Source organism: Gymnoscopelus microlampas (genome assembly GCF_963454915.1).
Source record: "Gymnoscopelus microlampas genome assembly, chromosome: 8".
Classification (NCBI taxonomy): Eukaryota; Metazoa; Chordata; class Actinopteri; order Myctophiformes; family Myctophidae; genus Gymnoscopelus; species Gymnoscopelus microlampas.
The window spans coordinates 39,706,004-39,732,288 of record NC_139945.1 but is presented as its reverse complement, the minus strand read 5'-3'; the positions used below and the strand labels follow the sequence as shown (position 1 = coordinate 39,732,288).

Genomic DNA, 26,285 nt, shown 5'->3' with positions numbered 1-26,285 from the left:
AGAGAAATGTAGTGCGAGAGGTAGAGACCTGATGAGAGGGAAGAGGACTTGGCGTGTAGGACTACAATCTTGTTCATGTGTATTCAGTGAGCCCTGCTCCTGGTGCCATGACACAGAAGTTTCCCTGCTTACTCGGCTCCTGGTTGACGCCAAGTGGCGCCAAGCTCAGAATAATGGCCCTAGAGACTAGCCATGTTAACTCCATCGTCAGACTACTTTTGGCCCCAGATGGCAGAGAACCTGAGACATGTCAATTGACCTCTTTCAGCTTTTGTAATAATGTTATGTTTTTATAAGTGCACAAGTCACTGTATCTGTACGTGTAAATGGGTTTAGCATTTGTGTATGCCGTGCATGAATGTGTCTTATGATAGCACACTGGCCCAAAGATCTGAAAGATTTGCCTTTGTATTGAGGCTGATATTTTAGCTAAGCCAGATAATTTAAAATGACAAGAGGGAGAAACTGTATTCTCTCCAGCTTGGCAGTGCGTATGTGCTGGACCTATTAAGAAGTAATGCTGCTGTATACAACCAAAAGTGGAGTCACTGCTGCAATTCCATTTTTATTAAAAGCGCCATACAGTTTCAAAGGTTTATTGGAGTAGAGTTTTATTAACGGCTATAAAAAAAAGACTCCTAATGATACATTTCTCTGTCCAGTACTTGCATTGCAGATGGCTTACATATTATTGACTGATTCATCATGCTGGTTGAGTTGCTAAATGTCTCTTTTCAGTTGTGGGACAGAAAAAAAGAGAGGAGGGTGAAAGTGGGTGAAATGGATGGCACACTCCTGCTGAATGACTGGTGCCTTTGGCGCTGTGCAAAACCTGGCACGGGATAGAGCAGTTCACTCGCAATATGCAGGAAGTTTCTTTTTTCCTTTTTCTCAGCCGGCTATTTACAGAGCTGCTGAGTGGCTGCTGAACAGACCCACAGATTTGTGAAACACCTGGAAACTCTACTGGTGCCACTGAGCAGCTGTGGACACATCATCTCCATGGGAGACAAATCAGTGCAGGTGCTGCTTATTTTCAGGACCCATGGCTAACATTCGAACGCACACACATAACAAACACACACATATATGCGTGTACATACACACAACAGGAGGAGCCACCGGTACGGCTGGGACCATTGTTGTGTTCTTCAATATGATGATGTAACCCTGACCCATCTGTAAAAAGAGAGGTGGAAATAAAGAAGAGGGGAGAGAACACAGAGTAAAGGGGAGCTTGTCTCAACCCTCATTGCTTTTGTCAGCTTTGGATCATGTGACCTCTTGGCAATTGTGACAAACCACATGCACCTGGAGTGGGGTTAAATGTCAGCCGCCACCCCCACCCCCTCCATGAATGCATGCACACGTGTACACACACACACGCACACACACACACACACACACACACACACACACACACGCACATCACACAGTCGGTGTACACCACTTTTTCGTTTTGCTCAGCTGTCTTGGTATGTTGTTGGTATCTGGTAGTTTGCAGGATCGCTGCACGCACTGTAAGCAAAGTGCCTTTCCTGCAAGTTGAACGGGTTTGAGTTTTCTGAGGAAACAATGGCGTGGAGATGAGAGAGGAACGTAGCAGTGGCAAACACTCAAGGTTCCGTTCACATTCTATGCACCTATACATGGCTGGGGAAAGAAAGGGAACACAATTTAATCCTTCTGATTAAAGGCGTCTCAAGGCTGTGTCAAACGTATTATAGTAATTGAATTAAATTGTATAATAAAAGCCTACTGGTTGATCTCAAGTTGAGAATAATATACGTTTGGCTTTATGTGTGTGTGTTTCAGGTTCCCCTGTGTATTCTGTTGCCTGGGGTCCAGACTCAGACAGAATCCTCTACACATCAGGCAGGCAGCTGGTCATCAAGCCCCTGCAGCCCAGTGCTAAAGTCATACAGGTACACTCGTTTGTGTGTGCATGTGGGCCTGTGTTTGGCTTGTCCATTAAACAAAACTTTTAACAAAAATGTGTGACATACAGTACACACTGTCAGTGTTTGTCATAAATACAATATTGGATATTATTGTCTCCGCCAGGCCGAAGACTTGTTTTCGCCGTTGTGCGTCTGTCCGTCCATCCATCCGTCCGTCCTTGTGTGTGTGTGTGTGTGTGTGTCCGTCTGTGAACATCTAATCTCCGGCACCGTTGGATCGATGTGTGAAACTGTGCACGCCCACTTCCTGGAGGCCAGAGCAGAACCTCTGCCCCAATTTCACATCAGCCTGTTAATGCGCCGCCAGGAGGCAGATTGTTGCAAACATTTTTTTTTGTATTACTCCTACATATTTTATCCAAACATCACGCAAATCGCTACTCATTTTCCAATCGGCCTCATGGTAGTGCTAAACAGGCCGATTAACACTTTGCCTTGGACCGATCGGTGTGCACGCACACTCCCTAAAAGCCAAGGAAAAATGTCTGCCCCAAATCTTTCACATCGGCCTGTTATAGTGCCACCAGGAGGCCGATTTTTGCTAAACACATTTTTTGCGTTTTCTTTGCAAAACACAGTTTTTGCACCTGATTCGGATGCTATCAATGCATAGAATGGGAGATTATCACGTTCTATCAGACCATTGAATGGGCGAAGTAGGCGACCTACCGGCTACCCCGCGATTTATCAGACCATTCATTGGGCGTAATCAGGAGCTACTGACCTACCGACGGAGATGACTTAAATAGTTTACTTTCGGTTTTGGTTTTGTTTGTTTCGGTTTCGGACCATGACGGAGGCGCGCAGTCTCAGGCGAGGTGGAGCCCCGCGACGGGCCACCGAAGGAGCTAAGGCGACTGAGTTGCCGCCCGGAGCGGTGCGACCCTCGCCTGTGCCTACTCAGCGCCGTTCGAGTTATGTACCGATACGCACAGAATCGTAAATATTGTTGTGGGGACTGCTCCGCCTCCGTCGGTAGGTCAGTAGCTCCTGATTACGCCCAATGAATGGTCTGACAAATCGCGGGGTAGACGGTAGCTCGCCTACTTCGCCCATTCAATGGTCTGATAAAACGTGATAATCTCCCATTCAATGCATTGATAGCATTCGAAGCCGGTGGTTTTTGCTACTTCTCTTACCGATTTTATCCAAACCTCACCCAAATTGGTACACATTATCTCTGTAGTCTTGTGATCAAGATGTATCTGTCTGATTTCTTGTATTATTTTCTGATTGACTACGATTGGCTTTCAAAGTTTGCTGGAGGGGACCGTTTTGTACAACATGCTGCAAGCACCGCTGGACCGATCAGCGGGAAACTTTGCATGCACACTCCCAGTAGACCAAGAATCTCCACCCATTTGTTTTTTTCAAATCGGCCAGTTATAGACAGACTTTGCGCGCGCGCACACACACACACACACCCGCGAACAGCCTTATTCCATGCAGTTGAAGCACAAGGGGGCGAGCCTGAGGGGGCGGGGCTGGCGGGCTATGTTAGTGCTGTGAGTGGCAGTTGGGGCAAACCATAGAGGGGCAAACGCAGTCCCCACAACATCATTTACGATTCTGTGCCTATCGGTACATAACTCGGACGGCGCTTAGTCGACTAGCAGACCATCGGCCGGTCGGCGCGGGCACTCCCGCCTGGAGGCACTCGGGCGCGCCTTCCTGGCCTCAAGGTCTGCTGAGTCGGCGCGCCTCCGTCATGGTCCAAAACTATACTTTATCGGCGAAAAAAAGTAGCCCGCGATTGTTTGAAAAAGTAATGTCCCAAGTGGGAGTCAAACCCAGACTCCCAGTGGTAGTGGATGGGGAGTCCAATGATTATCGAAGTGCGCCATTGAGGCCGGTATGTAAGTATATCCATGTTGTCGTCGTCGTCCTCGCATCAAAGCCCCGCCTCGCAGCCCCGCCCCACGCCTAAAAACAAGCGCTCCCCTTCCAATTTCCCTGGAATGCCAATTTACCTGTGACATATACACTAAATAAGACTCGTGCACATCTCTAAAAATTACACCTACAAAGGTTACACAGAAACCCTTCAGTAAACTAATGCACCTCGAATTGAAGGCGCAATAAAGCCCATATCGGGCATGTTAATCGTTTTGCTATATTATACTGTGTAGAAACTTTGAATGAAATCTACTAAACAAACCAAAAGGAGAGCCTCTATCCTATTGGAGAGGTCAATCCTAGTGGAAAAAGTAAACAGGAATTCCTGGCCGTATCGGCCTGTTCCGACCCACTTTCACCCCTGAGTAAAGGTGATGGTCCCATGAAGACAAAGCCACACATTTGCATTTATATGTGTGAGGGTCGATTCACTGGATGTGTGTCCGCGACGGACGATGAGCCAATGGCTCAAGGCAGCCGCAGCCCACGACGCATCTATTGTTCTGGGGGAGGGGGTTGATTTCTTTCTTTTTCATTTGAAATTTTACACGGAACACCTAGCATTCCTTCGCGGCCCAAAAAAGGTCAGCCTGCCGCGGTTGGGAAACGCTGCTTTAAGCCAATGGGGAGCCACTAGCAGTGTTGCCAGATTTTGCGAGAGAAATAAGGAACCAGGTTTGAGCCAATGGAGAGCCACTAGCAGTGTTGCCAGATTCTGCGAGAGAAATAAGGAACCAGGTCTATGAAAACAAGCCACGCATACACGACACACATTCCCACCAAGCCAAGGAAGAACCTCCATCCCAAATTTTTCAAATCTCCTCATGGTGACGCTGCAACAGCCCACCTCATGTTTTGGCTTACAACTCTTGAACCGTAGGTCGTACAATCAATATCTTTTTCCCCCTGGATTCCTTGAATCATGACGCAATGTATATACCCCGTTTGTGCCAGATTACTTTTTCTGCCAAACACACTTTTTGCTACTACTCCTGCAGCTTTTGTCCAAAACTCACACAAATCGATACACATTATCTCTGGGGTCATGTGATCAAGATGTATGAGTTAGATTTTTCAGATCCCATTCCACGTGGCTATGACCAAAGTTTACAGGCCCTGGGTAGGCAACCCGGCCTGGCGGAGACCTGTGCTCGAGGAGCACACTTTTCTAGTCTCTTAGTGCTTTCATTAGCAGTTTCTGCATGGTGTTTCACCATGTGCCTTGCTTATGTCTGTTCTGCCAATCAAATGAAGCTATTTGAAACTGACCCGGAACAGGAAACAGCTATGCCACCTTCTGGAAAAGAGTACTACAGTCATGCTCAGAGCCTATTGTAATTTTTCTAATTTGTTCCTTCAGTAGTCTATTTTGTTGTCCTCTTTCTGTCTTGTGTGATCTCTTAGCTTGTTAGTCAATTTATCCTACACAGTACACACACTCCTCATGCCTCACACTTTTACTGACTGTTTAGGCCTTTGTAAGTGAGAATTAGTTCTTGTTTGATCTGACTGGCCAGATAAATGTAACTGTTTTGGATTAAAATATCTGTCTGTGTGTGCAAAAACACGAGTGCTTATGTGTTCAGAAAGGCTTCAACTTGGATTGAAGACCTTGCACACCGTTGAGTATTTTTCTTGTTCTTGTATACAGGTGAATTGTGCGGGTTTAATGTGTACCACACACTCACACTCACACTCTCTCTGAAACTCCATTAGTCTCTCTGAGAAACAGCTGGTATAAGGAGGAACCCCCACTACACCCCTGTGACCTCTGTTACCCCCCCCCCCCCACACACACACACACACACACATTCACTCTCACATATACAAATGTTTGTGCACACACACGCTGAAAAAGGAGTGTAAGAATATAGAGAGTGGAGCATAAGCAGACGGGAGAACGGAGCCCAATGGCAGCTGATCAGGTCTAAGGTTGGCGACAGGCCCTCTGCTCTGTGTTAGTGTTGTACTGGTCTAATAGCTGGGACTAATTAGAACCAGCAACCATGGCGCGCCCTCACAGGTCACCGCGGGGACACGACCATGATACACCTTTTATACCACCTCCCGTGACCTGAAAAACGACTCCCATTTAAGCATACCATCCCCACCCTGAGCCCCCCACACACTTTGTCTCATACACCCGCACAAGGAAAAAGAACATATACAATACACAGTTGCTTTCAGGACAATGAAAGAATGGATGAGCTTGCCACCGTGTTTCATTACTAGAGACGTCCTTGACTGAAATTAAACATTTTCAACCTGGCATCCTTTATTTTGGACATGTTGTTATAGGCACACATTATCATAATAAGAAGCGAAAATAGCAGATCTACAAGCTCACAGTGTGTCGCAATGTGCCGTTTTGTGAGCTTGTAGATAGAGAGTAGAAGTATGTAGAGAGAAGTGAATAAAACTCTTCAGTTGTCTTTTGTATTTACTTTAATATGTGGTTCGTGTTCTTGCAAAAAGTACAGAAGCTTTTTGCATCAGCTTTCAATCCAGCAGGTGGGATACTGTGACAGTACAGCGGGTGTCCTCTCTGTCTGTGACGTGATTTCTCCTCCTCTCACCCTGTCACTCACACGTCAACTCTTTATCTGCGTTGCTACCACATTCTCTCTTCCTCTCTTTGTTTATTGGTGCTGGAGTAGCGAAGCCAAAAGAGAAAAGTAATGTCTGTTCTATTATCTTTGCTGCCCTGGCATTTCATCTGCTCGATCTCTCACTCATCTATCTGTTTTTCTCTCACTCTCTTACTCTCTTACTCTCGCTCTTTATCCAGTGGAAGTCTCATGATGGAGTCATTTTGAAAGTGGATTGGAACTCTGTTAATGATCTCATACTGTCTGGTGGAGAAGACTGCAAATACAAGGTAAGCACTATTTCTAAGGCCACCCTAGGGGTGGAATGATTAATCAATTAACAGAAAAATCATCAAATTGGGCAACTTCACTTCAAAATGTGTGAATGATTGTCTTCATGCCACATTGTAGGGTTAGGATTAATTAGGGTTATTTATGGTTATAATAACGGTATAATTCTGACTTCTGGGTATTATGTAGCAACATTTATCAGGTAACTTGTGATGGTGTCATGGATGGTTTTATGGTCTAATCTTAAAGCATACAGTATATTAACCTCATGAACCCTAGCGTCCCTATTCCGGACATGTTGTAATAGATGAACATTCTGAAGATGTAGCCAATTTACTGTCAAGCTCACAACGTGTCGCATTGCAAGCTTGTAGATCGGCTATATTTGGCGAAGACATTTGTTATAGAGGGGAAAAAAGGAGTGGGCAAAGTATAGACCCCTGGGGACCCCAGGCAAACGAAGTATAGGGTTTTAAGTGGTTAATCGAATAATTGGAAAATGAATCGGCAGATAATAATTTTATTACAAATATAATGATTTCGTTACAGCCCATGTCTACTCTCACTGTTGGACACAAATGAGGTGTTAAACTCTGTATCGGTGCCTTTGTGTCCTGGCTCAGGTGTGGGACAGTTATGGCCGTCTGCTGTACTCCTCGTCGCCTCACGACTATCCAGTCACCTCTCTGTCTTGGGCTCCAGATGGCGAGGTTTTTGCAGTTGGTTCCTTTAACACCTTGCGGCTCTGTGACAAGACTGGGGTAAGGACTGGGTTGTGCACATTATGTTCCTGTTTATTAATTTCTTTCTGTGAGCTTTTGCTGAAAGTGTTGCTCAGCATGCTGAAAACACGGCGATCCCACGGTGGAAAACAGAAGGGCTGCTTATTCCTGTGTAATGGAATATCACCAGTGTGCCAAAGAGTTTTGCTCAGTGGCTAGTGTGCTCTTTGTACATAACTGCGCTCTTGGAGTTAAATTTACCACATAATCCCTATTTTATCATTTCAAAACAAACAAACAAATAGCGAAAATAGCCAATCTACACTGTCACAATGTGTCGCATCATGTTGTGAGCTTGTAGATTGGCTATTTTTTTGTATTTCTTTTAACATTTTTGACTATTATACTATCCTCAAAATAGGGACACTCTCAGTTAAATTATTTTACTGTGTACCAAGAAAGCTTGCAGCCCCAATATAAACCCACCTGATGGCCCATGCTGACCAATTAACATGAATGGGCTTGGGATGGAAGCAACCATCTAAAAGAATACTCTAACTATTTCTTTGAATTACTGCAAAAAACATTGGGGAAGTAGCCTGATTTCTATTTTAATCTACAGCAGAGAGAAAGCTCCACAGAGGCAAGGTAAGAATGAAGGTCGGAGACACAACAGAAATAACCTTCAAAGAAAATGTCTGTTCCCTACATAGGATTATTCCCTATTTTTTATTTTGTAATCAGCTAATCTCTCATCACAGACAACCGAGTGGATTCCCAGATTGGTCATCACTCATCAGCTATCTGTTGTATATCCTTGTACTGTGTTGCTGGCAAAGGCAATTCACCACGATGAAATACTATATATGATACACTATTAAGTCTTGTTCAGTATAGATATGCATGGGTCTCTGTAAACCGCATTAGTCCAAAGGCCACATGTTAGCGTTACCTGTCGGCTTATGGTAACTGCACTTGTAATGAGAGGGGGAAACGAGAGAATAATGGATGGTAATTGTTGTTTTATTATTGCTGAACGTTTGGCCAGAAACAATATGGCTGGGTCTCCACTCTGCCCTAATGGGGCATTAAGGGCCCTTGTTGAGTTTACATGGAGATGTCAGTGTATTGTTGTATCAAACCTGTTGTAATGAAAACAAACAGCCAGGGTTGGGCTCCTCTGCACTGATCACCAGGCATTTCATGCTCCATTTTGATCTAATTAGGATCAAATGGCGTTTTTCTGGTGCACTAAAACAAATGGGCTGGCGAGAGCCCTGAGCCAACACAGATGTCTACTGAAGGGTAAGAAGCTGTGTGTGTGTGCGTCCATGTGCGTGTGTGCGCCCGCTCGTGCGTGTTTGCACACTACTTGATGTTTTATTAATATATATACAGTAGGTACCGGAATAGCTACATGTATTGATTTTCACAAACACTCATGACTTTACTTTAAGAGCAAAGCAGACAGAGAGGACTTGGCTTTGCCTTTTCTTATCGACATTGACCATTAGGTTTTTAATCAGAAATTCCACACTTGGATCTAAAAGCACTTTACTTGTAGAGAGCAATTTCATTCAAATCAAGCCAACGTGTACCCATTTCTTTCTCAGTGTATGCACAAACAAAACAAAAATTTGACTGCCTTTCAACCTCCCGCGGACGTGATTGAGTACGACTCTTGTTTTATTTTTTATAATGAACTGAATCACCTTCGCCCCCCCTCTTATGGGTTTGTTTACGCTGTTGGTTTGTTCCATTGTTATGTCATTGCGCCACAGTCGGAGTCAATCCTTTGCTGTGGCCTGGTGAGGTCAAGGCAGTGTGATGCTGCTGCTGATGCCTAGCTGCAAATGTGTGTGTGTGTGTGTGCGTGTCGGGGGTGGGGAGCCTATGTTTGCCTTCCCCTCCCTAAGCCCTCAGGGACAGTGTATACTGTCGTGTGGCGTGGGAGGCTTGCTCAAGAAGAGGAGGGAAAGAAAAAAAGAAAAAGCACAGGGAAAGAAACCCCCCCATAGGTCACTGTGTGTGTGTGTGTGTGTGTGTGCGTGTGCGTGTATTCTAGCAATGGCTTGCTCTCTCCTCTCACATACACACGATATTGCAGATTGTACAAACCATTTGCACACATCTACAGGCTCACGCACTCTCTGTATTGTAATTGCGGGTAATCTTGTGGCGCGTTCGTGTTCACACAACACACGCACACACACACACACACACACACACACACACACACACACACACACACACACACACACACACACACACACACACACACACACACACACACACACACACACACACACACACACACACACGCACACACACAGTGACAACAGTCTCTCTGCCTGTTGTTTTTGCAGCAAAGTAAGGGTTAAGCGAGGCGAAGAGTCTTTGCAGTTACTAGCGTGACTAATGGGCAGGAGTCTCATTCTACTATGTGCTACAATGAAACCTTGCACTCTAACGTACTGCTGCTGGCTCAGCAGGATCAGCCCAATGCATTTAACCCCTTCACCCACCGTCCAGCCACATCCCCCCCTTCTCCCCCCCAAAATCTCCCCCCTTCTTCTCCTCTTCCTCTCCTCCTCCTTTATCCCCCCCCCCCCCCCCCCCGACCCTCTACAGGGCAGATGTACTGTGTTACCCCTCTCATTATCACAGTGGAGGGGGCGGGGGGCTGCCATGCGCACATACACATGTAGAGTTTAGATAACGTTAGAGGGGGAACGTTTATAAGCAAGTACAAGAAATGCTGGGGGAGGACAGGCCAGCACATTCATCGGCGGACCCAACTCCATATGTGTGCTCAGCTTTTCTTTTCTTTTTTTTTACCCCTATATTTGATGGGGAAAGAGATTTATTTATCTATCTATCTATCTATCTATCTATCTATCTATCTATCTATCTATCTATCTATCTATCTATCTATCTATCTATCTATCTATCTATCTATCTATCTATCTATCTATCTATCTATCTATCTATCTATCTATCAGAGACAGGCTAGTTAGTGTGGGGTTGTCGGTGCAGTTTTCTGCCAATACAGGAGCCATAGTAGTACACAAGACACAAAGACACTCTGTCCCTTTTACAAGATTTGGGAGACACAATAAGTCAGTGTCTGTATCGCTGCCTGCCTTAGTGTATGCATGTGCCCACATGCCTGTGTGTGTGTGTGTGTGTGTGTGTGTGTGTGTGTGTGTGTGTGTGTGTGTGTGTGTGCGCAAATGTGCCTGTGAGACAGCAGTCTATTTACGAGGCGCTGCAGCTGGTGTCTAGCGTCTGGACCCTGTCACGATCTCTGACACAGTGTCACTGGCTAACAAGTGGGACTCATTGTGCCAGGCTTGTGTACCCCGCCAACCCTTGCCATGCACTTGCTTTTGCTCTCCCTAAGCAGTGTAACCCTCAGTGTTAATTTAACTCTGGGAGTGTACAGATGGATAAATTAACACAAAGGATTTTACTGTGTCCCATAGTTCACCACTAGTAAAGTCCATTACGTTTAAATAATTTGAAAGATTATCTTAGCTTGAGAATGATGTCATGATGGTGGGATTTCACTTCCATGCAGCATTATTATGCTCTTGTTGAGGACTTACAACAAAACTAATCTGTTTCTCAAACCACGCTATGGCGCTATGGCTATTTTTTCAGCCGTGAGAACTAGCCCAGCTGCAAAGTTCGGAACGTCTGAAGCTGGTTACTGTTGTCTGACGAAATTAACTTATGTCACATCCCATACCTATTTAAAGGTCAACTCAAACAGTAATTGAAGTGTGTCATTGTTATGAAAAGGTTTATCTTGTTTGAGTACTTTTTGTCTTTGCCAGGCCGAAAGGCAGAGACTATGTTTTGCACCCCGTCCGTCCGCAGTCCATGTGTCCCTCCGTCATTCTGTCTGTGGACAGCTAATCTCCGGCACCGTTGGCTTGATGGCAGCAAAACTGTGCACACACACTCCCTGGATGCCAGAGCAGAACCTCTGCCCCACAGGCCTGCTGTTATAGCGCCACCAGGAGGCCGATTTTTGCAAAACAATCTTTTTGACAGTACTCATATAGATTTTGTCCAAACATCAAGCAAATCATTACACGTTATCTCTATAGTCATTAAACGAAACTGGTCTTTCAGATTGTTCATATTCCATCCTGATTGGCTAAGATTGGCTTCCAAAGTTTGCAGAAGTGCTTCGTTTTAAACAAAAGAAAGAAATGCATTTTTTTTTAATCAGCCTCATGGTGGCGCTATAATAGGCCGATTCGTGTTTTTAACTGTAACTGCACCGATCTGTGTAAAACTCCCTAGAGGCCAAGGAAAAAACCTGCATTTTTCACATCTGGCTTTTATTAGCCTGGGACCAGACGAATCTGCGAGTGCAAAAAAAAATTGCACTCTGCGATTTGGGTCTGGCACCGCTCCATAGAGAATCCACTTCCTCTCCCAGAAGACGTGGGGCACCAATCAGGGCCCAGTATTCGAATATGGGCGACTGTAATTGGTAGTTGGTTGTAGGTCTAACCAATTGCTTCGAGGGACATTGTTTTGATCCCGCCCCTTGGGAAACAAAACGTCCTCATGGAAGCACCAGACTCATATCCACGCAGTGATATAGTCTAGCTACGCCAGGCTAGGCTTTTATAGCGCTACCAGGATGTAAAACATTACTTCAGATTTTACACACATGATCTCTATGTTCATGTAATCAAGACGGATCTGTTTGATTTTTCAATTTTCATATTCCATCCTGATTGGCTAAGATTGCCTCTAGATCTAAAGTTTGCAGAAGTGGCCCGTTTTGAACAAAATGCTGCAAATCATGAACGCAACGTCCGATTGCGGTGAAACTTCGCACGCAAATTAAACGGTAAGATCGGTGGCACTGGATGTACCCTGTTTTAAAAAAAACTCTGGCACTTGATATGTTAACATTGCCCTATTATAGCGCCACCTGGAGGCCAATTTCTGCAACAAATCTTTTTTATACTACTCCCACAAATTTTGTCCAAACATCACGCAATTCGGTACACATTATCTCTATAGTCAAGTGATCAAGACGGAACCCGTCCGATTTTTGAGTGGTGCTAGCCACTCCAAGGACTGACTTTGTCCGTGTGTCTGTCCGTATGAGCACGGCCTCTCTGTCCGTATGTTATGTCCGTCCGTATGAGCACGGCCTCTCTGTTCATATTCCATCCTGATTGGCGAATTCCGAACATTGCTGGCCCACAATAACCTACCTGACCTGGTGGAGACCTGTGCTCCGAAGAACATTTTTTCTAGTTTTTAGCGGCTCTAGCCGCTCTATACCTTTAGGTATAGAGGGTATAGAGGGTCCTGCTCTATACCTGACTTTGTCCGTGTTCACCGTCAACGCTCTGATTGGTCAGACCCGTCAACGCTCTGATTGGTCAGACCCGTCAACGCTCTGATTGGTCAGACCCGTCAACGCTCTGATTGGTCAGACCCGTCAACGCTCTGATTGGTCAGACCCGTCAACAAAGTGATTGGTCAAGCTTCACGTGACACATGGCTATAAACACATTATAAACACATATCGATGACAAAATGTACCTTCACACAGGGTGTGATTTTTGTATAATACTTTCCCTGTTTTTTTTCCTTATCATGCCAATTCTTGGTGAGGGTGTAGAGTTTCACCAGGAGGGTATAGCACATGCAGTGGAACACGCTATCCTTCTCAGTTCCGCTCCCTGCTGATCAGGTTCCCACTCGTGATCATGGCCAGTGTTGTTTGTCGGAACGTCCGGCCAAGCCGGGTGCACCGCGGACGATTCAAACCCCAGTCCATGGTGGTTCACAGGAACCTTGGCCCTCCACCTCTCCTCTGCCACCATTTTGCGGCTGAAAACATTGGCTTGCATAGCCCTTTCCCAATTAAGGGTTCTCTTCAGGCTATAAAACAATATAAACCCCTCTCCTATCCTCTCCTCAACCGGACAGCTATACTTGTCCACAGTCTTGTCTAGCATAGTCTGATGTTTGCCCATTTGCCTCAGTCTGTTATTTAGCCATTTACTTTTCTTCCTGCTGAAATGGCCCTGGCACACAACATGAAGACAAGGATGTGTCCCTGTTAAGTGTGTCACACACGTGCGTGTCTATTTATTCCCCCCACGATGGAACTGGAAAGTCTGACTCTCCTCCCGTCTGCTAACTGCATTACAACGTTCAGTGCAACACATTGTCTCTCTCCAAAGTAGCGGGCGATAAGTTATGGTGAAATGTTCTTCAGATTTATTGTCAGTGATGGCAGCGCTGCTGTTCTGAAGCACGGGCCATGTGATTGGGAGTGTAAAACCACCGGTATCTTCTGGTGGAATCTGCCAGTTACTTCACACACGACATGCGAAAACGGCCCCCGATCCATTGCAATCAATGATTTCATCTGTGGCTGTTCCCTGCTGTTTCAGAGAGTTCAATATTTCTATAATGTGAGCGTAGCATATAAACAAGCTGTCACCAGCATGTTCCCCTACCCTCTTTATCTTTCCAATACTGCCAAACTGAATACATTTGAGCATGAGACTTGAACTCTGTCACTTCCTTTCTAATTGTTTCTCTGAGTGACACACACTCCTGCAGCCTTTCTGCTTTGAGTGATTAAACTTGTGTCGCTCTACCTCCTCTCTCTTTCTGGGTTGCGTGTGTCTCCTTCCTCCTCCTGCCTCCTCCCTCCCTTGATCAGGGTGAGGTTGGATTTCTTTCTCCCTCTGAGTTTGTCCTCCTTCTACCTCCTTTTTTCTGGGGGGGGGGGGGGGGGCGGGTGTCCTCTCCTCCAGGGTCTTTGTGAGTCTCGCTAGGATCAGCCCTCTGGGAATGGGATCATGTCCAGCTGGAATCACCATCTCTTTCTGTCTCTGTCTCTCTTTCGCTGTCTGTCTGTCTGTCTGTCTGTCTGTCTCTATCTTTCTCGCACAGCCTCCAACTCTATAGGATCTTTGTCTGCCATTGTAGCTGCCAGCCAGCATTAAGTCTTCGAGCATGGCTGTCTCTCTCTGCTCCTCCTCCTAAATATTGCGTGCCAGTCACCTTTCTAGCGGTTGGTCATCTCTGGTCCTCCTGTTCCGTCAACAAGTCCAGGCACTCTTTAATTGTCTTTAACCAATGAGTCCCCCCCCCCCCCCCCAGTCCCAGTTCCATGGCTGCCCAGTCTGCTGCCAACCTCTGGCCAGCATCTGAAACTACCGCTGCTGTTGCTTGGAAGGGCATAAAACGGCTGAGAGTTCTGGTCTTGATCCTGGATCGCCGTTAGTGGAGCGTGAAAGGGCCAAGAGGAACCATTGTAGATTTATTAGTGGGGGGGGGCTTTATCTGTTTTCATCACACAAGGAAAAGGGGGCGACGGTTAGCAGCACGATGCATGGATGGAGGATGGAAGAAAAAGTGTCACTGGAAAAGGAGAGAGAGAGAGAGAGAGAGAGAGAGAGAGAGAGAGAGAGAGAGAGAGAGAGAGAGAGAGAGAGAGAGAGAGAGAGAGAGAGAGAGAGAGAGAGAGAGAGAGAGAGAGAGAGAGAGAGAGAGAGAGAGAGAGAGAGAGAGAGAGAGAGAGAGAGAGAGAGAGAGAGAGAGAGAGAGAGAGAGAAAAACAGCAGATGTGGAGGAGGGTTTGTGTGTGTGTGCGTGGGGGGGGGGGTTAAAACATGAGAAGGGGAGAGAGAGAGACCCAAGAGTGAGTCGGAGAGTGAAAGAAACGGCAGAAGTTTGAAAAGGAGGGGAGAGCAAGAGAGTGAGAGAAAGATATTGACTGAGTGACTGAAAAGAGAGAGCAAGTGTGTGTGTGTGTGTGTGTGTGTGTGTGTGTGAGTGTGTGTGTGTGTGTGTGTGTGTGTGTGTGTGTGTGTGTGTGTGTGTGTGTGTGTGTGTGTGTGTGTGTGTGTGTGTGTGTGTGTGTGTGTGTGTGTGTGTGTGTGTGTGTGTGTGTGGTGTGTGTGTGTGTGTGTGTGTGTGTGAAAAGGGAGAGCATTGTCAAACAAAGAGAGTCCTGAGTCAGCAGCAGAGCAGTTTTTCTCCCCAGGCAACTGGGCAGGGCTATCCCACTCGCTTTTTCTCTCCCTCCTCCTTCTTCTGCACCCTCCCTCCCACCCTTTCGAGATCATTACTCACTATTTCTTGCTCCGCGCTCTCATTTTTAAGCCTAATTTATACTTTGTTGCACAGCGGTGTTGCTCGCCGAAAATAACTTATTTTCAAGCTAACAATGCGTCATGCCGTGTTATTTTCGGTGAGCGACACCGCTGTGCGACCAAGTTTGAATTAGGCTTCACCCTCGCTGTTGTTAACTTACTGCATATTAGTTCTTGCTAAATAGTAAATGCTGCTCTCCCTCTCCACACTCATTAAAGCTTCTCTGCCTCCCTATTTTCTCTTGTTTTCATTTGAATCTTTTTTTTCAACTCTTTTTTTTACACATCTGGGTGAGTGTTTCTGAACAAGCGGGCACATTCTGCTTTTTAATGGCCTCCACCCCACAGCCAGTGAAAACAGCCATCAAATGTGTGCCCCCTCTCTATAGTACAAATATTAACAACATAGCCTGACAGGCAGGTACGTTGAGGCCAAGCCCAGTGTCTGTCAGTGAGACTGTGTGGGATGATGTACAGTACGTGTGTGCATGAGCTCACACACACACACACACACACACACACACACACACACACACACACACACACACACACACACACACACACACACACACACATACTGCATAACAAAGTTACTCTACTGCGTCTATCTACACACTTGCAGTCTTTGCTCATATACACTCTTTGTACGCCACAGTCCTTCTTCCACATCATTGACCCCACTTTTGTAGCACTTGTGTATGCATGTGTACACTGTGTGTGTGTGTGTGCATGTATGTGTGTTCCCGTGGACGTGAAGCGGGTTAGAATAAGAGGCACTTGTTGACACAATATGACTTTTACATCTCTCCAGAGTTTGCCTTAAGGCTTGCCATGTTGGAAATGGAGGGGAGAAGGAAAAAGAGCTGAGAGAAGAGAAGGGGAGAGGTGGGGGTGGAGAAGCGTAGCATGGAACTGTCCAATAGATCCTGTAAAGTTGGCCCGTGGAGTGAGGCTGGGAGGATTGGTCTGTCCATAAAAGACAGCGGTTTCTCATTCCCTCAAGTCTCTTTCTCCCTCTCCCTTCTCGACTCATTCCCTCTACCTCATTTCTTTACGCACACACACACACACACCCCATACCCCTCCCCCCTCATGTCTCCCTCTCCCCAGCTGGAGCGAGTGTATGACAGTGAGACGGTGCCCTGACAGCCCCTCTGGCAGAGTCGTCACTCCCCGCAGCACTAAATCACTACCTCCACTCACTAGACAAACATGTCACACTCAACGAGGGAAGATGGAGGTGGGAGGAGATGCCGTAAGGAGCGAGGGTGATATGGGGCGAAGAGAGGTAGGGGGGGGAGAGAAAGGATTTCAGCAGCCTGGAGGAGGCCAAACAGCGTGGAACTTTTGCTCAACCTGTTGTGTGACCCAGGGTTCATGAGACTTTAACTGGGTACTCTTACTGGCTACCAGGGCACAGGGCTGGAGGCTGTGGAAGGGAGGTCCAGTACCATGATGGCATGAGAGGGTTAATGTTTGGCTGCCTCCCCACTGGGTGCCTCCCCCTCCCTCTAGATTCCATGTGGACCAGAGTACTACGACTTGACAGTGAATCATTTATTGACTAGTTCCCCCAAATGGCATAATTTGCCGGATTTGTTTGCCTTCACCGTAAATTAAGGGGCTTGTTATCACATGATGTGTGTGCGTGTGTGCGTGTGCGTGTGTGTGCGTGTGTGCGCGTGCGGGGGGGGGGGGGGTATATTTAGACAGGCATACTGTATATAGACAGCTGTTATCAGTTCAGTGGCTATTACACAAGTCATTAGAGAGCAGTTTATTTAGATGCTCAGTATTTTGACTTGAGTCGTTTATTTTCTTAAATAAACTGTCTCTCTCTTGAGAGAGACAGAATTTTCTGAGTGTTTTACTGACACAATTTTCCAGCTTCTCCAATCTGTGTGCAGGTTGGCATTAATCCATGATCAAGTGGTCTGTTGTAGACATACAACAAGTAAGACGCGCGAACGTGGGAAGCGAACGCAGCTTGAAAATAACAATAAGAAGAATAGAAAGGATGTATTTGACTGTATCTGGCTCTGTTTTTCTTAAAAGTGCAAATTAGTCATTTGGAATCCCATGTTACAGCATAGCTAGCTAGCAAGAAGAAATCTCAAACTGTCCTCAAACTAAGGCGTTTTCAACTTGCCATCCGGCCTGAAATATGCACAAATGACATGGAATTCTTAGATATCCCAATAGATGAACTTGTGCAGATGCTTTTAGATGTGTTATGTTTGACTGTAGCTGCTATATTTCTCTCAGAGGAGTGTAATTAGTCACCCAGGGGCAGGCGGATTTCAGCCACACTGTAGTGCACTCTGAGATCTGTCAGCAGCCAATGAGAGCGTGAGTCACATGGGGGCGCGGCTGCACACAGGCAGTGCACACAGACACACACACAACCCGAGCACGGTTTCATAGTAAGCTCCACTTGCGTGGAGGCGCGCCTCCTTCCGCTGCGTTCGCAATAAGAGTTATTGTAGTTCTATACTGTAGTGTAGGCTAACCTGGAAGTTGCTTCTGCTAAGGGTTGCTATGGTGGATGTCGAAAATTAAGAAAATATGCTTTGTAACCAACAATGGCATATACTAATCACGTTTTGTTCAACAAGGTGATGCCCACAAACCAGCTCATATTTTACAATTTAGCAATATTAAATACATAAAAGCCCCTTGCACACAGTCAGATAAAAATGTAAAACAAACTCAAGCTTCTCTATGACCTCTTGCATACCCACTCTGAAATTGCTGTCCAACAAGTGGCTGAGAATTGGTCATTTAAAAAATGTAACCCAGTTAGATTCCTGTGTTTTCCCCCCTGGATGTGTTAAAAAAATTTTTTACCAATTTAAAAATCGCATGGGACTCTGTGTGCAAGGACCTTAAAGGAGTAGTTTACCAAAAAAAAAGACTTATTTTCAATCAATTACACCCCCCATGAAGCCTTGAATTCGTGGAGATTTTTTTTTGTCACATTCCTAAGCCAATAATTTGATTCGATGGAGACTCTGTCGGTCATCAGATTATCGGCTTAGGAATGCGACAAAAACAAAAAAATATCAATGAATTCAAGGCTCCATGGGGTGAGTAATTGATATAAAAAAAAGGCATTTTGGGGGTGAAGTATCCCTTTTAAAGGGATATTTCACTTTCAAACATGTTTAGGTTCATTTTAACGTCTACTCAGGCTTTTGTGAGCACCCCAGACAGTTTTTAAGTTACTTGATTCAGTATTTAGATATCTGATATTCATTTTATCAAACATGCCCCCTTCCTATACAAACCCATTGTAAAATCAAGCTCTATTTCTAACCATGTTATATTCAATTAAAACACACGTCCTTGGTTCTGGTGACTGATTTTGGCCTTCTAATGCGTGAATGTGCCATGTTTTTTCAATTACTTTTTCATTTATTTTTTTTAATATATTTTTTGGAAAATAATAAAATAAAATAAATGAAAAGAGTCATTGAAAAACCATGGCCCCCTCGCGTATTAGAAGGACGATATCAGTCACCAGAACCAAGGACGGGTGTTTTTGATGAATGAATCATGGTTAAAATGGAGTTTGAAGTTACAATGGGTTTCTATAGGAAGAGGGCGTGTCTGATAAAAATTTATATCAAATATCTAAATACTGAATCAAGCCATATTCGGTCTGGGGTGTTCACAAAAGCCTGGGTAGACGTTAAAATGACCTCAAACATGTTTGAAAGTGAAATATCCCTTAACAACTTAAACATTTGGTTAATAACGGGTGTATTTTATGTCATAGAACGAAAACTCTTAGGCTTATCTTAACCACATACCTTATTTTCTGCATAAATTGAAAACCCTATCAGGGCCCCCCCTGATAGGGTTTTCAATTTATCTGGCATTCGAAATCTGGCAACTGACTTCCGGGATTTAGAACTACAAACTCTAACACTATAAGTGTAATATTATATATTATGTCCACGTCCAAACATAAATCCTCAGTGTTAGGTACATTTTTACACTCACAGAGTTAAATTAACACTGAGGATTTTACTGTGTGGCGCGCCACCACACAGGCCTAGCCAAATAACCAAACTGTTTGTGTCTGTGTGCGAGAGCATGTGTGTCTGTGTGTGAGAGCATGTGTGTGCGTGTGTGCGTGTGTGTGCATGGTTGGTGCTAATAGAATTCTGCTGGCCAGCTCACAGCTGTGTCCTGCTGATGAGTCCCAGGAGGCCCCAGCATGTGTCTATGGTTACTGTGTTGAGGCTCCAGCATGAAACCATGTGTAGATCATTACTCTCGACTCTCTCTCTCTCTCTCTCTCTCTCTCTCTCTCTCTCTCTCTCTCTCGCACTGTCTGTCCCTCTCTTGTCTCATTTTCTCTATTTTCCCTCTCCATGCCAAAGCGCTAACTTGTGCCACTCCACACACGCCCCAGGCTCAAGCTCTGTATCTATCTAAACCAGCCAAGTGGGTATTACAGTGCAGAGATTTGCAGCGCTCCTTTCCCCCGGCTCCCATGTTGTTCAACCGACATTTAACGTAAGATGTTGTGTGATATTGCAGAGGTAAGGAGAAAAAGTGCTTTATTGCAGACAGAAGATAGTCAAGATATATACGTTGTGATGCAATTTGAGCTGAAAGGGTGTAGTTCTATTAGGCGGTAAGTTTTCACCCCAGGCTATTGTGTGCTATAATATAAGCCATACTCCTTGGTTTATCTGGGTGCGTGCACATGCACTCCTTTTCTAACCTCAGAACAAAGTCAAAACAAGGAGAAAATGGAGCATGGTGTAAGGGAGCACTTGTGGTGATGGGTAACTATGGTTGACTCTAGTTTATTTTCCACATATTTTCTTCTCTATCAACTTACCCGATACGTTGTAGGTTCAAGGTTAGAGGTGGAGTTTGCAGGATACAACTCGGATGACGGCCTGGATTTCCTGGATTACAGTTACTTTTGGACTGGAACCTTGAGTCTGTCTAATCAACATCTCCCAGCTGGTGGTGCAGGTGGGAGGGGGTGGGGTGGGGTGGGGGGCTGTAAGGTGAGTGTGCGTGACATGTGTACATGCATGGATGCCTGTACTATGCTTCTCTAACGTACTGACTCAGGCAGATGGAGAATGTGTTGTGTGTATGCGTGTGGATCTCCGTGTGATTAAGGAAGCTCAGACTATGCGGTGCCAGGGGACGTTTCAAAGCAGCTCTTTTATGGTCCTGAGTCCTCCTTCTGTTTGATAGCGTGTAATTTAATGCAGTGGGTTAGGCTATATTATAAAGAGCAGCACATTAGCTGCACATCAGTTTGCTCCCAAACTGCGCCTTGACATTTTACCTCTACTCTCCCCCTGAAAAAAAACTATTTCTCTTCCGATATTGTTTTTGGACTTGTTTTTGTGTGCAAGTGCACGTGTGTGCACACGCTCCAGCACACACACCAGCTCACTCAGAGAGACATATCATAGAACAAATGTAGGTACTGTATGGGCACACAGAATTGGCTCTTATTGCTCACAAGTTAGTAATCGTTATGATTTAGCCCTAAGAACTTGTACACGTACACATATACAAATAATATAATTTGTTCCCCATAATAACAGCGTGTATGTGTGTAGAGCACATAACCCTCCCGCCTCCCCATTATTGTCCACTGTTGATTTCACCCAACATATTTGAAGTAGTACATAGGATTATGCAGTCCGAACAGTCACACTATAAGGGAATATGATATTAGCCTGGTTCCAGACGAATCTGCCATTGAAAATTGCCCTCGGCAGCTTAGGTCTGGCCCCTCTCAGTTGAGATTTGATTTCTCTCCCTCTGAAGTTGTGAGGGACCAATCAGGGCCCAGTATGCAAATATGGGTTGGGTTTATCACCAGAGGCATTTTTTTTGTCCGCCCCTTAGAAATGCACGTTCCATACAGAGATTCCAGACTAATATCTACGCAGTGATATTAGTCTGGCCATGCCAGGCTAATATGATACGGCACTATATTCCTGCAAGCAACAACAGTAAATCAATGCAAACATGTCAGCAATCACTTCAAGGTAAGTGGGCCTTGTCATTATAAAGCTCAAGGGAAATTGTCTATCCCACGGAAAACTGAATTCATACAGCAGTTTACATTATATTTAAAAAAAAACATTGTTGGCACTCCATGAATTGGAAAGCAGAGAACTGCCACTGTATGGTGCCATCATGTGACCCATTCTGGAGTTACTCCATTGACCCTGAATTGGATGCCATCTTGGTGTACCATTTTATTGTATTCATATTTTTTACATTAAGCACTCTCCAAAAATGTATAAAGGCACTAACTGACAATCTGTATCTTTGTGTGTCTTGCTTGTTTTGATTTCTAAACAGCTGACATCTTAACGTCTGAGCTCATTATTGCCTCAGTGTTAGTATCATATTCCTCACCTGGGAGTTCACTGATTGCTGCAGTCATTTCAGCAGCCCTGAAAAGACCTGCAATCTTTAGGCATTCTGCATCTCCTTCTTCAAGAGCCTTTCATCTTTTCTTCTTCCCCATAATTTTGATGGGTGTTGAAAATTACAGCCATAATACATTTACAGGAGTTCGTCTTACTGGCATTGGTGCTAAGACATTCTGTATACTAGACAGTAGACAGTCAGTACAAAGAATTGCAGATAGTGCAAAGAAACACATGGAGGTAGAGGTGCAGTCTTTTGATTTGAAGCTCTTCCCAGGTCAAGGCAGTTTGCCGCCTGAGTTGTAGTGGACCCTGGCCTGGACCCAGTCCCTATTCAAGCCCCAGGCTCCACCTGGCCCAGCCTCAGCCCTAGCAGACTGTGACCCACAGAGGGTTCACCACAGGCTGACATTTGCAAGGCCTCTTAATTTGTAGAGAGATGAATGAGCCCCAAACAATGCATGTGCGTGCACACACACACACACACACACACACCATAGACAAAAAAAATCACACACGCACGCACGCACACAGCAACAAATGGGGTTGTTTTGAAGCCTCCATCAGCAGGGGTCGGCCACCTTTTTGACATGAAGTGCCATGTTTTTATTTTCTTGATAGTCATGTGTGCCATATCAACATTACATTTAATTATGACGCCACATCAAAATAAAATGTTTCCAACAGATTTTGATTTCCCATTACATAACAACCTTATTGCCTTTCTTCTTCTCCCTTTTAAATATTTTCTTTCACATCAGGACAATAACCCACCTAAGTATCTCCCAGACTCCCTCCCCGGTCAGAGTTAAGAGTTTGAATGAATGTAGAATTATGTGCAGGATGTCATTTGCGTACAGATGTGAGGGGACGTAATTGAATTGACTATGTTTATTTTTTTTCATATATTTTATTTTAAAAGAAAACTCCTCTTTCTTAAACTTATGCCAGTGATCACCCTCTCCTGTGCCACTGTTGGCACCCGTGCCTACCTAAGGTTGCCTACGCCTGAGCTAGACCGTGTCCTCATACAGGCTTGGTATACAGTAAATCTCTTTTTTATCTTGATGCTTGCACATTTATGCCTAGTATACATTACACTGCAGTATGTGTCTTCACTTCAGTACGTGAAGGGATTTACACCCTGTACCTGCTCTGCCAGGTCCTTGCCCTACACAGGACATGCATGCTAACTGAAGCCAGCTGGCTTAGCAGAAAGCATGTCAGCTAGCCGCTCAGATTTATGTTAGCCCAGGGCTAGGTCCTAATGTTAGCACAGTGCTAAGCCAACAGAGAACGTGACCCTTCTTTAAATATGATGCAAAGCTTGCAAAATACTTCTGGCCTCAGGCATAAGTTGATCCAGTGGTCTTGTGTGGACCGACCGATATGGTTTCAATTTTCTGGAATATAAATCATGATTTATGTATTTATTTAATAAGCAGATTGTTTTATATTGTATTATATTATTGTAAGCTGTGTTTGGGATTTTTTTTCCCCACAAGCTTTTCTTCTCAAGCGTAACCTTAAGCTCCTTCGCCACACTAGCAGTGTTTAGTAACTTAGTTATACAAAGTTTGACCACTGTGCGCTTTTCAAAGCACTTTCCTGACAAACACATCTTCATACAGTTAATTGTTGCATAGATAGACAATTGTTTGTCTATCTATAGTGCGCTCATTTACTGCTGTACATGTCCTTCATTTGGAGGCAGTAAGTATCACCTACAGACAGAGATTTGGGTGTACAGAAAGAGGGCTGAAGAGGGTGAGGCGGGTACGATGTGGAACGGTCTGGAAGTCCTAGAAGTCATGCCACCCTGCTGATTAGCATGTCGTTGAGTTGCATCTGGGCTGGAGGGAGCGGAGCGTGGTAAGGGCAGACATATTTAATGCCTGTGAAGTAATGGGGCTGAATCAGCAGATAGCTCCACTGGGAGCCATTAGCTCTAACATGTGTCATTAACCCTTTCCTTGGCCCAAGGCCCCTCGAGCCTGGGCCCCCGCAGAAAACCCAAGCCCTGCCTCAGGTGGGGAGTATACAGAGATGGGGGAAGGGGGGCAGGGAGACCAATCTATTATTTACAGATACTGGCACAGACATACTCCTTTCTTTTCTCAGTTTCTCCTCGCTCTCTTTCTAACATTTTTCCTGCTAGCTTCTTGCTCTACCCGTGTCTCCACCCCTTTTTTCCCCCTATAGCTCTTTGTGTCCCTGGCAACTCTCTCTCTCTCTCTCTCTCTCTCTCTCTCTCTCTCTCTCTCTCTCTCAATAGTGTTGATGTTGTTTCAATCAGTGTTTCATATGCCAAGGCAACTCTTTGCGTGTAACTTTTTACTACACGGAACGCTGAGTTAAAACGAGGGTGTTTGATGGTGGCCGTTAACTGTGGGCTGTGGAGGAGATATTTCAAACACAAAATAGGTTAAGTCTACACAGAGGAGCAGGTACAGCTGAAGAGAGTTGTGCTAGTAGAGTAACAAGTTTGGGTGGAGAATTTTGTTCTTTCTTTTTTTTTTGAGAGGAAGGAGGAGGAAGGGGGGTGGTTTAGCGCTTCCTTGGCTTTGAGCTAACTTTTAGCAGGCCTTTCTGCGCTGGCTGGCTGCTGCAGGGCAACAATAGGGAGAAGCGGCAGGCCCACAACACCTGCCAGTCCTAATGGTAAACATGTGTCCAGAAATACAGAGCGAGAGAGGAAGAAGGAGGGAGGGAGGGAAAGGGCAAGTACATTCCCTTAAGAGGCTCTAGTTAGTAGATTTCACTGGCTACAGTGCATGTGTGTGTGTGTGTGTGTGTGTGTGTGTGTGTGTGTGTGTGTGTGTGTGTGTGTGTGTGTGTGTGTGTGTGTGTGTGTGTGTGTGTGTGTGTGTGTGTGTGTGTGTGTGTGTGTGTGTGTGTGTGTGTGTGTGTGTGTGTGTGTGTGGTGCAACACAGTCAGTGCTCCTGTATGTGCCTGTCGCCAGTTGCGTGCTTCCAGCGAGGATCTGCGGAACATCGCATGCATTGGAGTGACTATCACAAATGGTTAGCCTCCAAATGTCAGTTCACTGCCACGTCCTCGACACACCTTTGTTTGTGTGTGTGTGTGTGTGTGTGTGTGTGTGTGTGTGTGTGTGTGTGTGTGTGTGTGTGTGTGTGTGTGTGTGTGTGTGTGTGTGTGTGTGTGTGTGTGTGTGTGTGTATATGCAAGCACATACATAGGGACATAATGTACATAAATGTGTGTAAGATTCTATTTGGGCCGTTCCTGGGTTTTTGGGTGCGTTGCCCAGGCCCATGCATGCGTGCTGTGCTGTGTATGAGCTCATTGTGAGTTTGAGGGGTCTCCCCGCTCTCCCCTGTGCAGAGGTCAGCTGAGAGCTGCACGTCATGTCTGTCACCTTCCCTCTGGCCACAAAGCTGCCCATTATGGACAGACAGGGTTCAGTGACCAGAGAGAGTGTGGGCTCCAGACAGACGAAGGGCCCAGACCCCCTTTCTCCTCCTCCTCCTCCTCCTCCTCCTCCTCCTCAGGGCTCTCTTGCCTCTGCCCATGGCTTCTGACCCTCATGTCTTTCACTATCATTCTGTACATGAGTGGTTTTCGAACATTTTGTTGGTCAAAGCACACCAAAGGGCAAGTGAAAATATCACCTGTATATTCATCTCTGTGCAGAATAGCCTATATATTCATAACATCAACACTCTGTAAATAAAAAGCTTAACCACTGAAGCCCTAATTTTATACACATTTTCAGTTCACAACGCGTCGCGTTTAGTGAGCTTGTTGATTTTTTTCTATTTTTGTAAGTTTATATTATAATTTTCTTCACCTACTGTATAATGACATGCCCAAAATTGAGACACAAGAAAATTGTTAAAATATTTTTGGGGGTATAGAACTGTTAAAGTAAAAAAAAAACTAGAAAAAGTGCTCCTTGGAGCACCGGTGTCCGGTAGGTTATTGTGAGGCAGCAATGTTCGGAATTCAGTCATTATAGAGGTGTGGAATTGGTAGAAGTTGAGGGATTAATGTTGATGAAGATATTGCACAGGCAAAAATCGGCCTTCTGGTGGCGCTACAATAGGCCAATGTGAAAAGGGTAGCATTTCTTCCTTGGCCTTTGGCAATCGGACGCAAAATGCACCACTCCTGCGAGCTTTGGAAGGCAATCTTAGCCAATCAAGATGAAATATAAAAAATCGCGATGTTTGGACAAACTCTGTAGGAGTAATATAAAAGAAATGTGTGCAAAAATCGGCCTACTGG

The 26,285-nt window shown here is 45.2% G+C and overlaps 1 protein-coding gene across 1 annotated transcript in view; it reads left to right on the top strand.

The window, feature by feature from the left end:
• ift80 (intraflagellar transport 80 homolog (Chlamydomonas)) overlaps positions 1–26,285 on the top strand; it is a 58,730-nt gene that overhangs the window by 7,767 nt on the left and 24,678 nt on the right. The window contains exons 4-6 of the mRNA XM_084064916.1: positions 1,816–1,925; positions 6,646–6,735; positions 7,360–7,497. Coding sequence (XP_083921042.1) covers positions 1,816–1,925; positions 6,646–6,735; positions 7,360–7,497 — 338 coding nt within the window. The remainder of the gene's footprint in view (positions 1–1,815; positions 1,926–6,645; positions 6,736–7,359; positions 7,498–26,285) is intronic.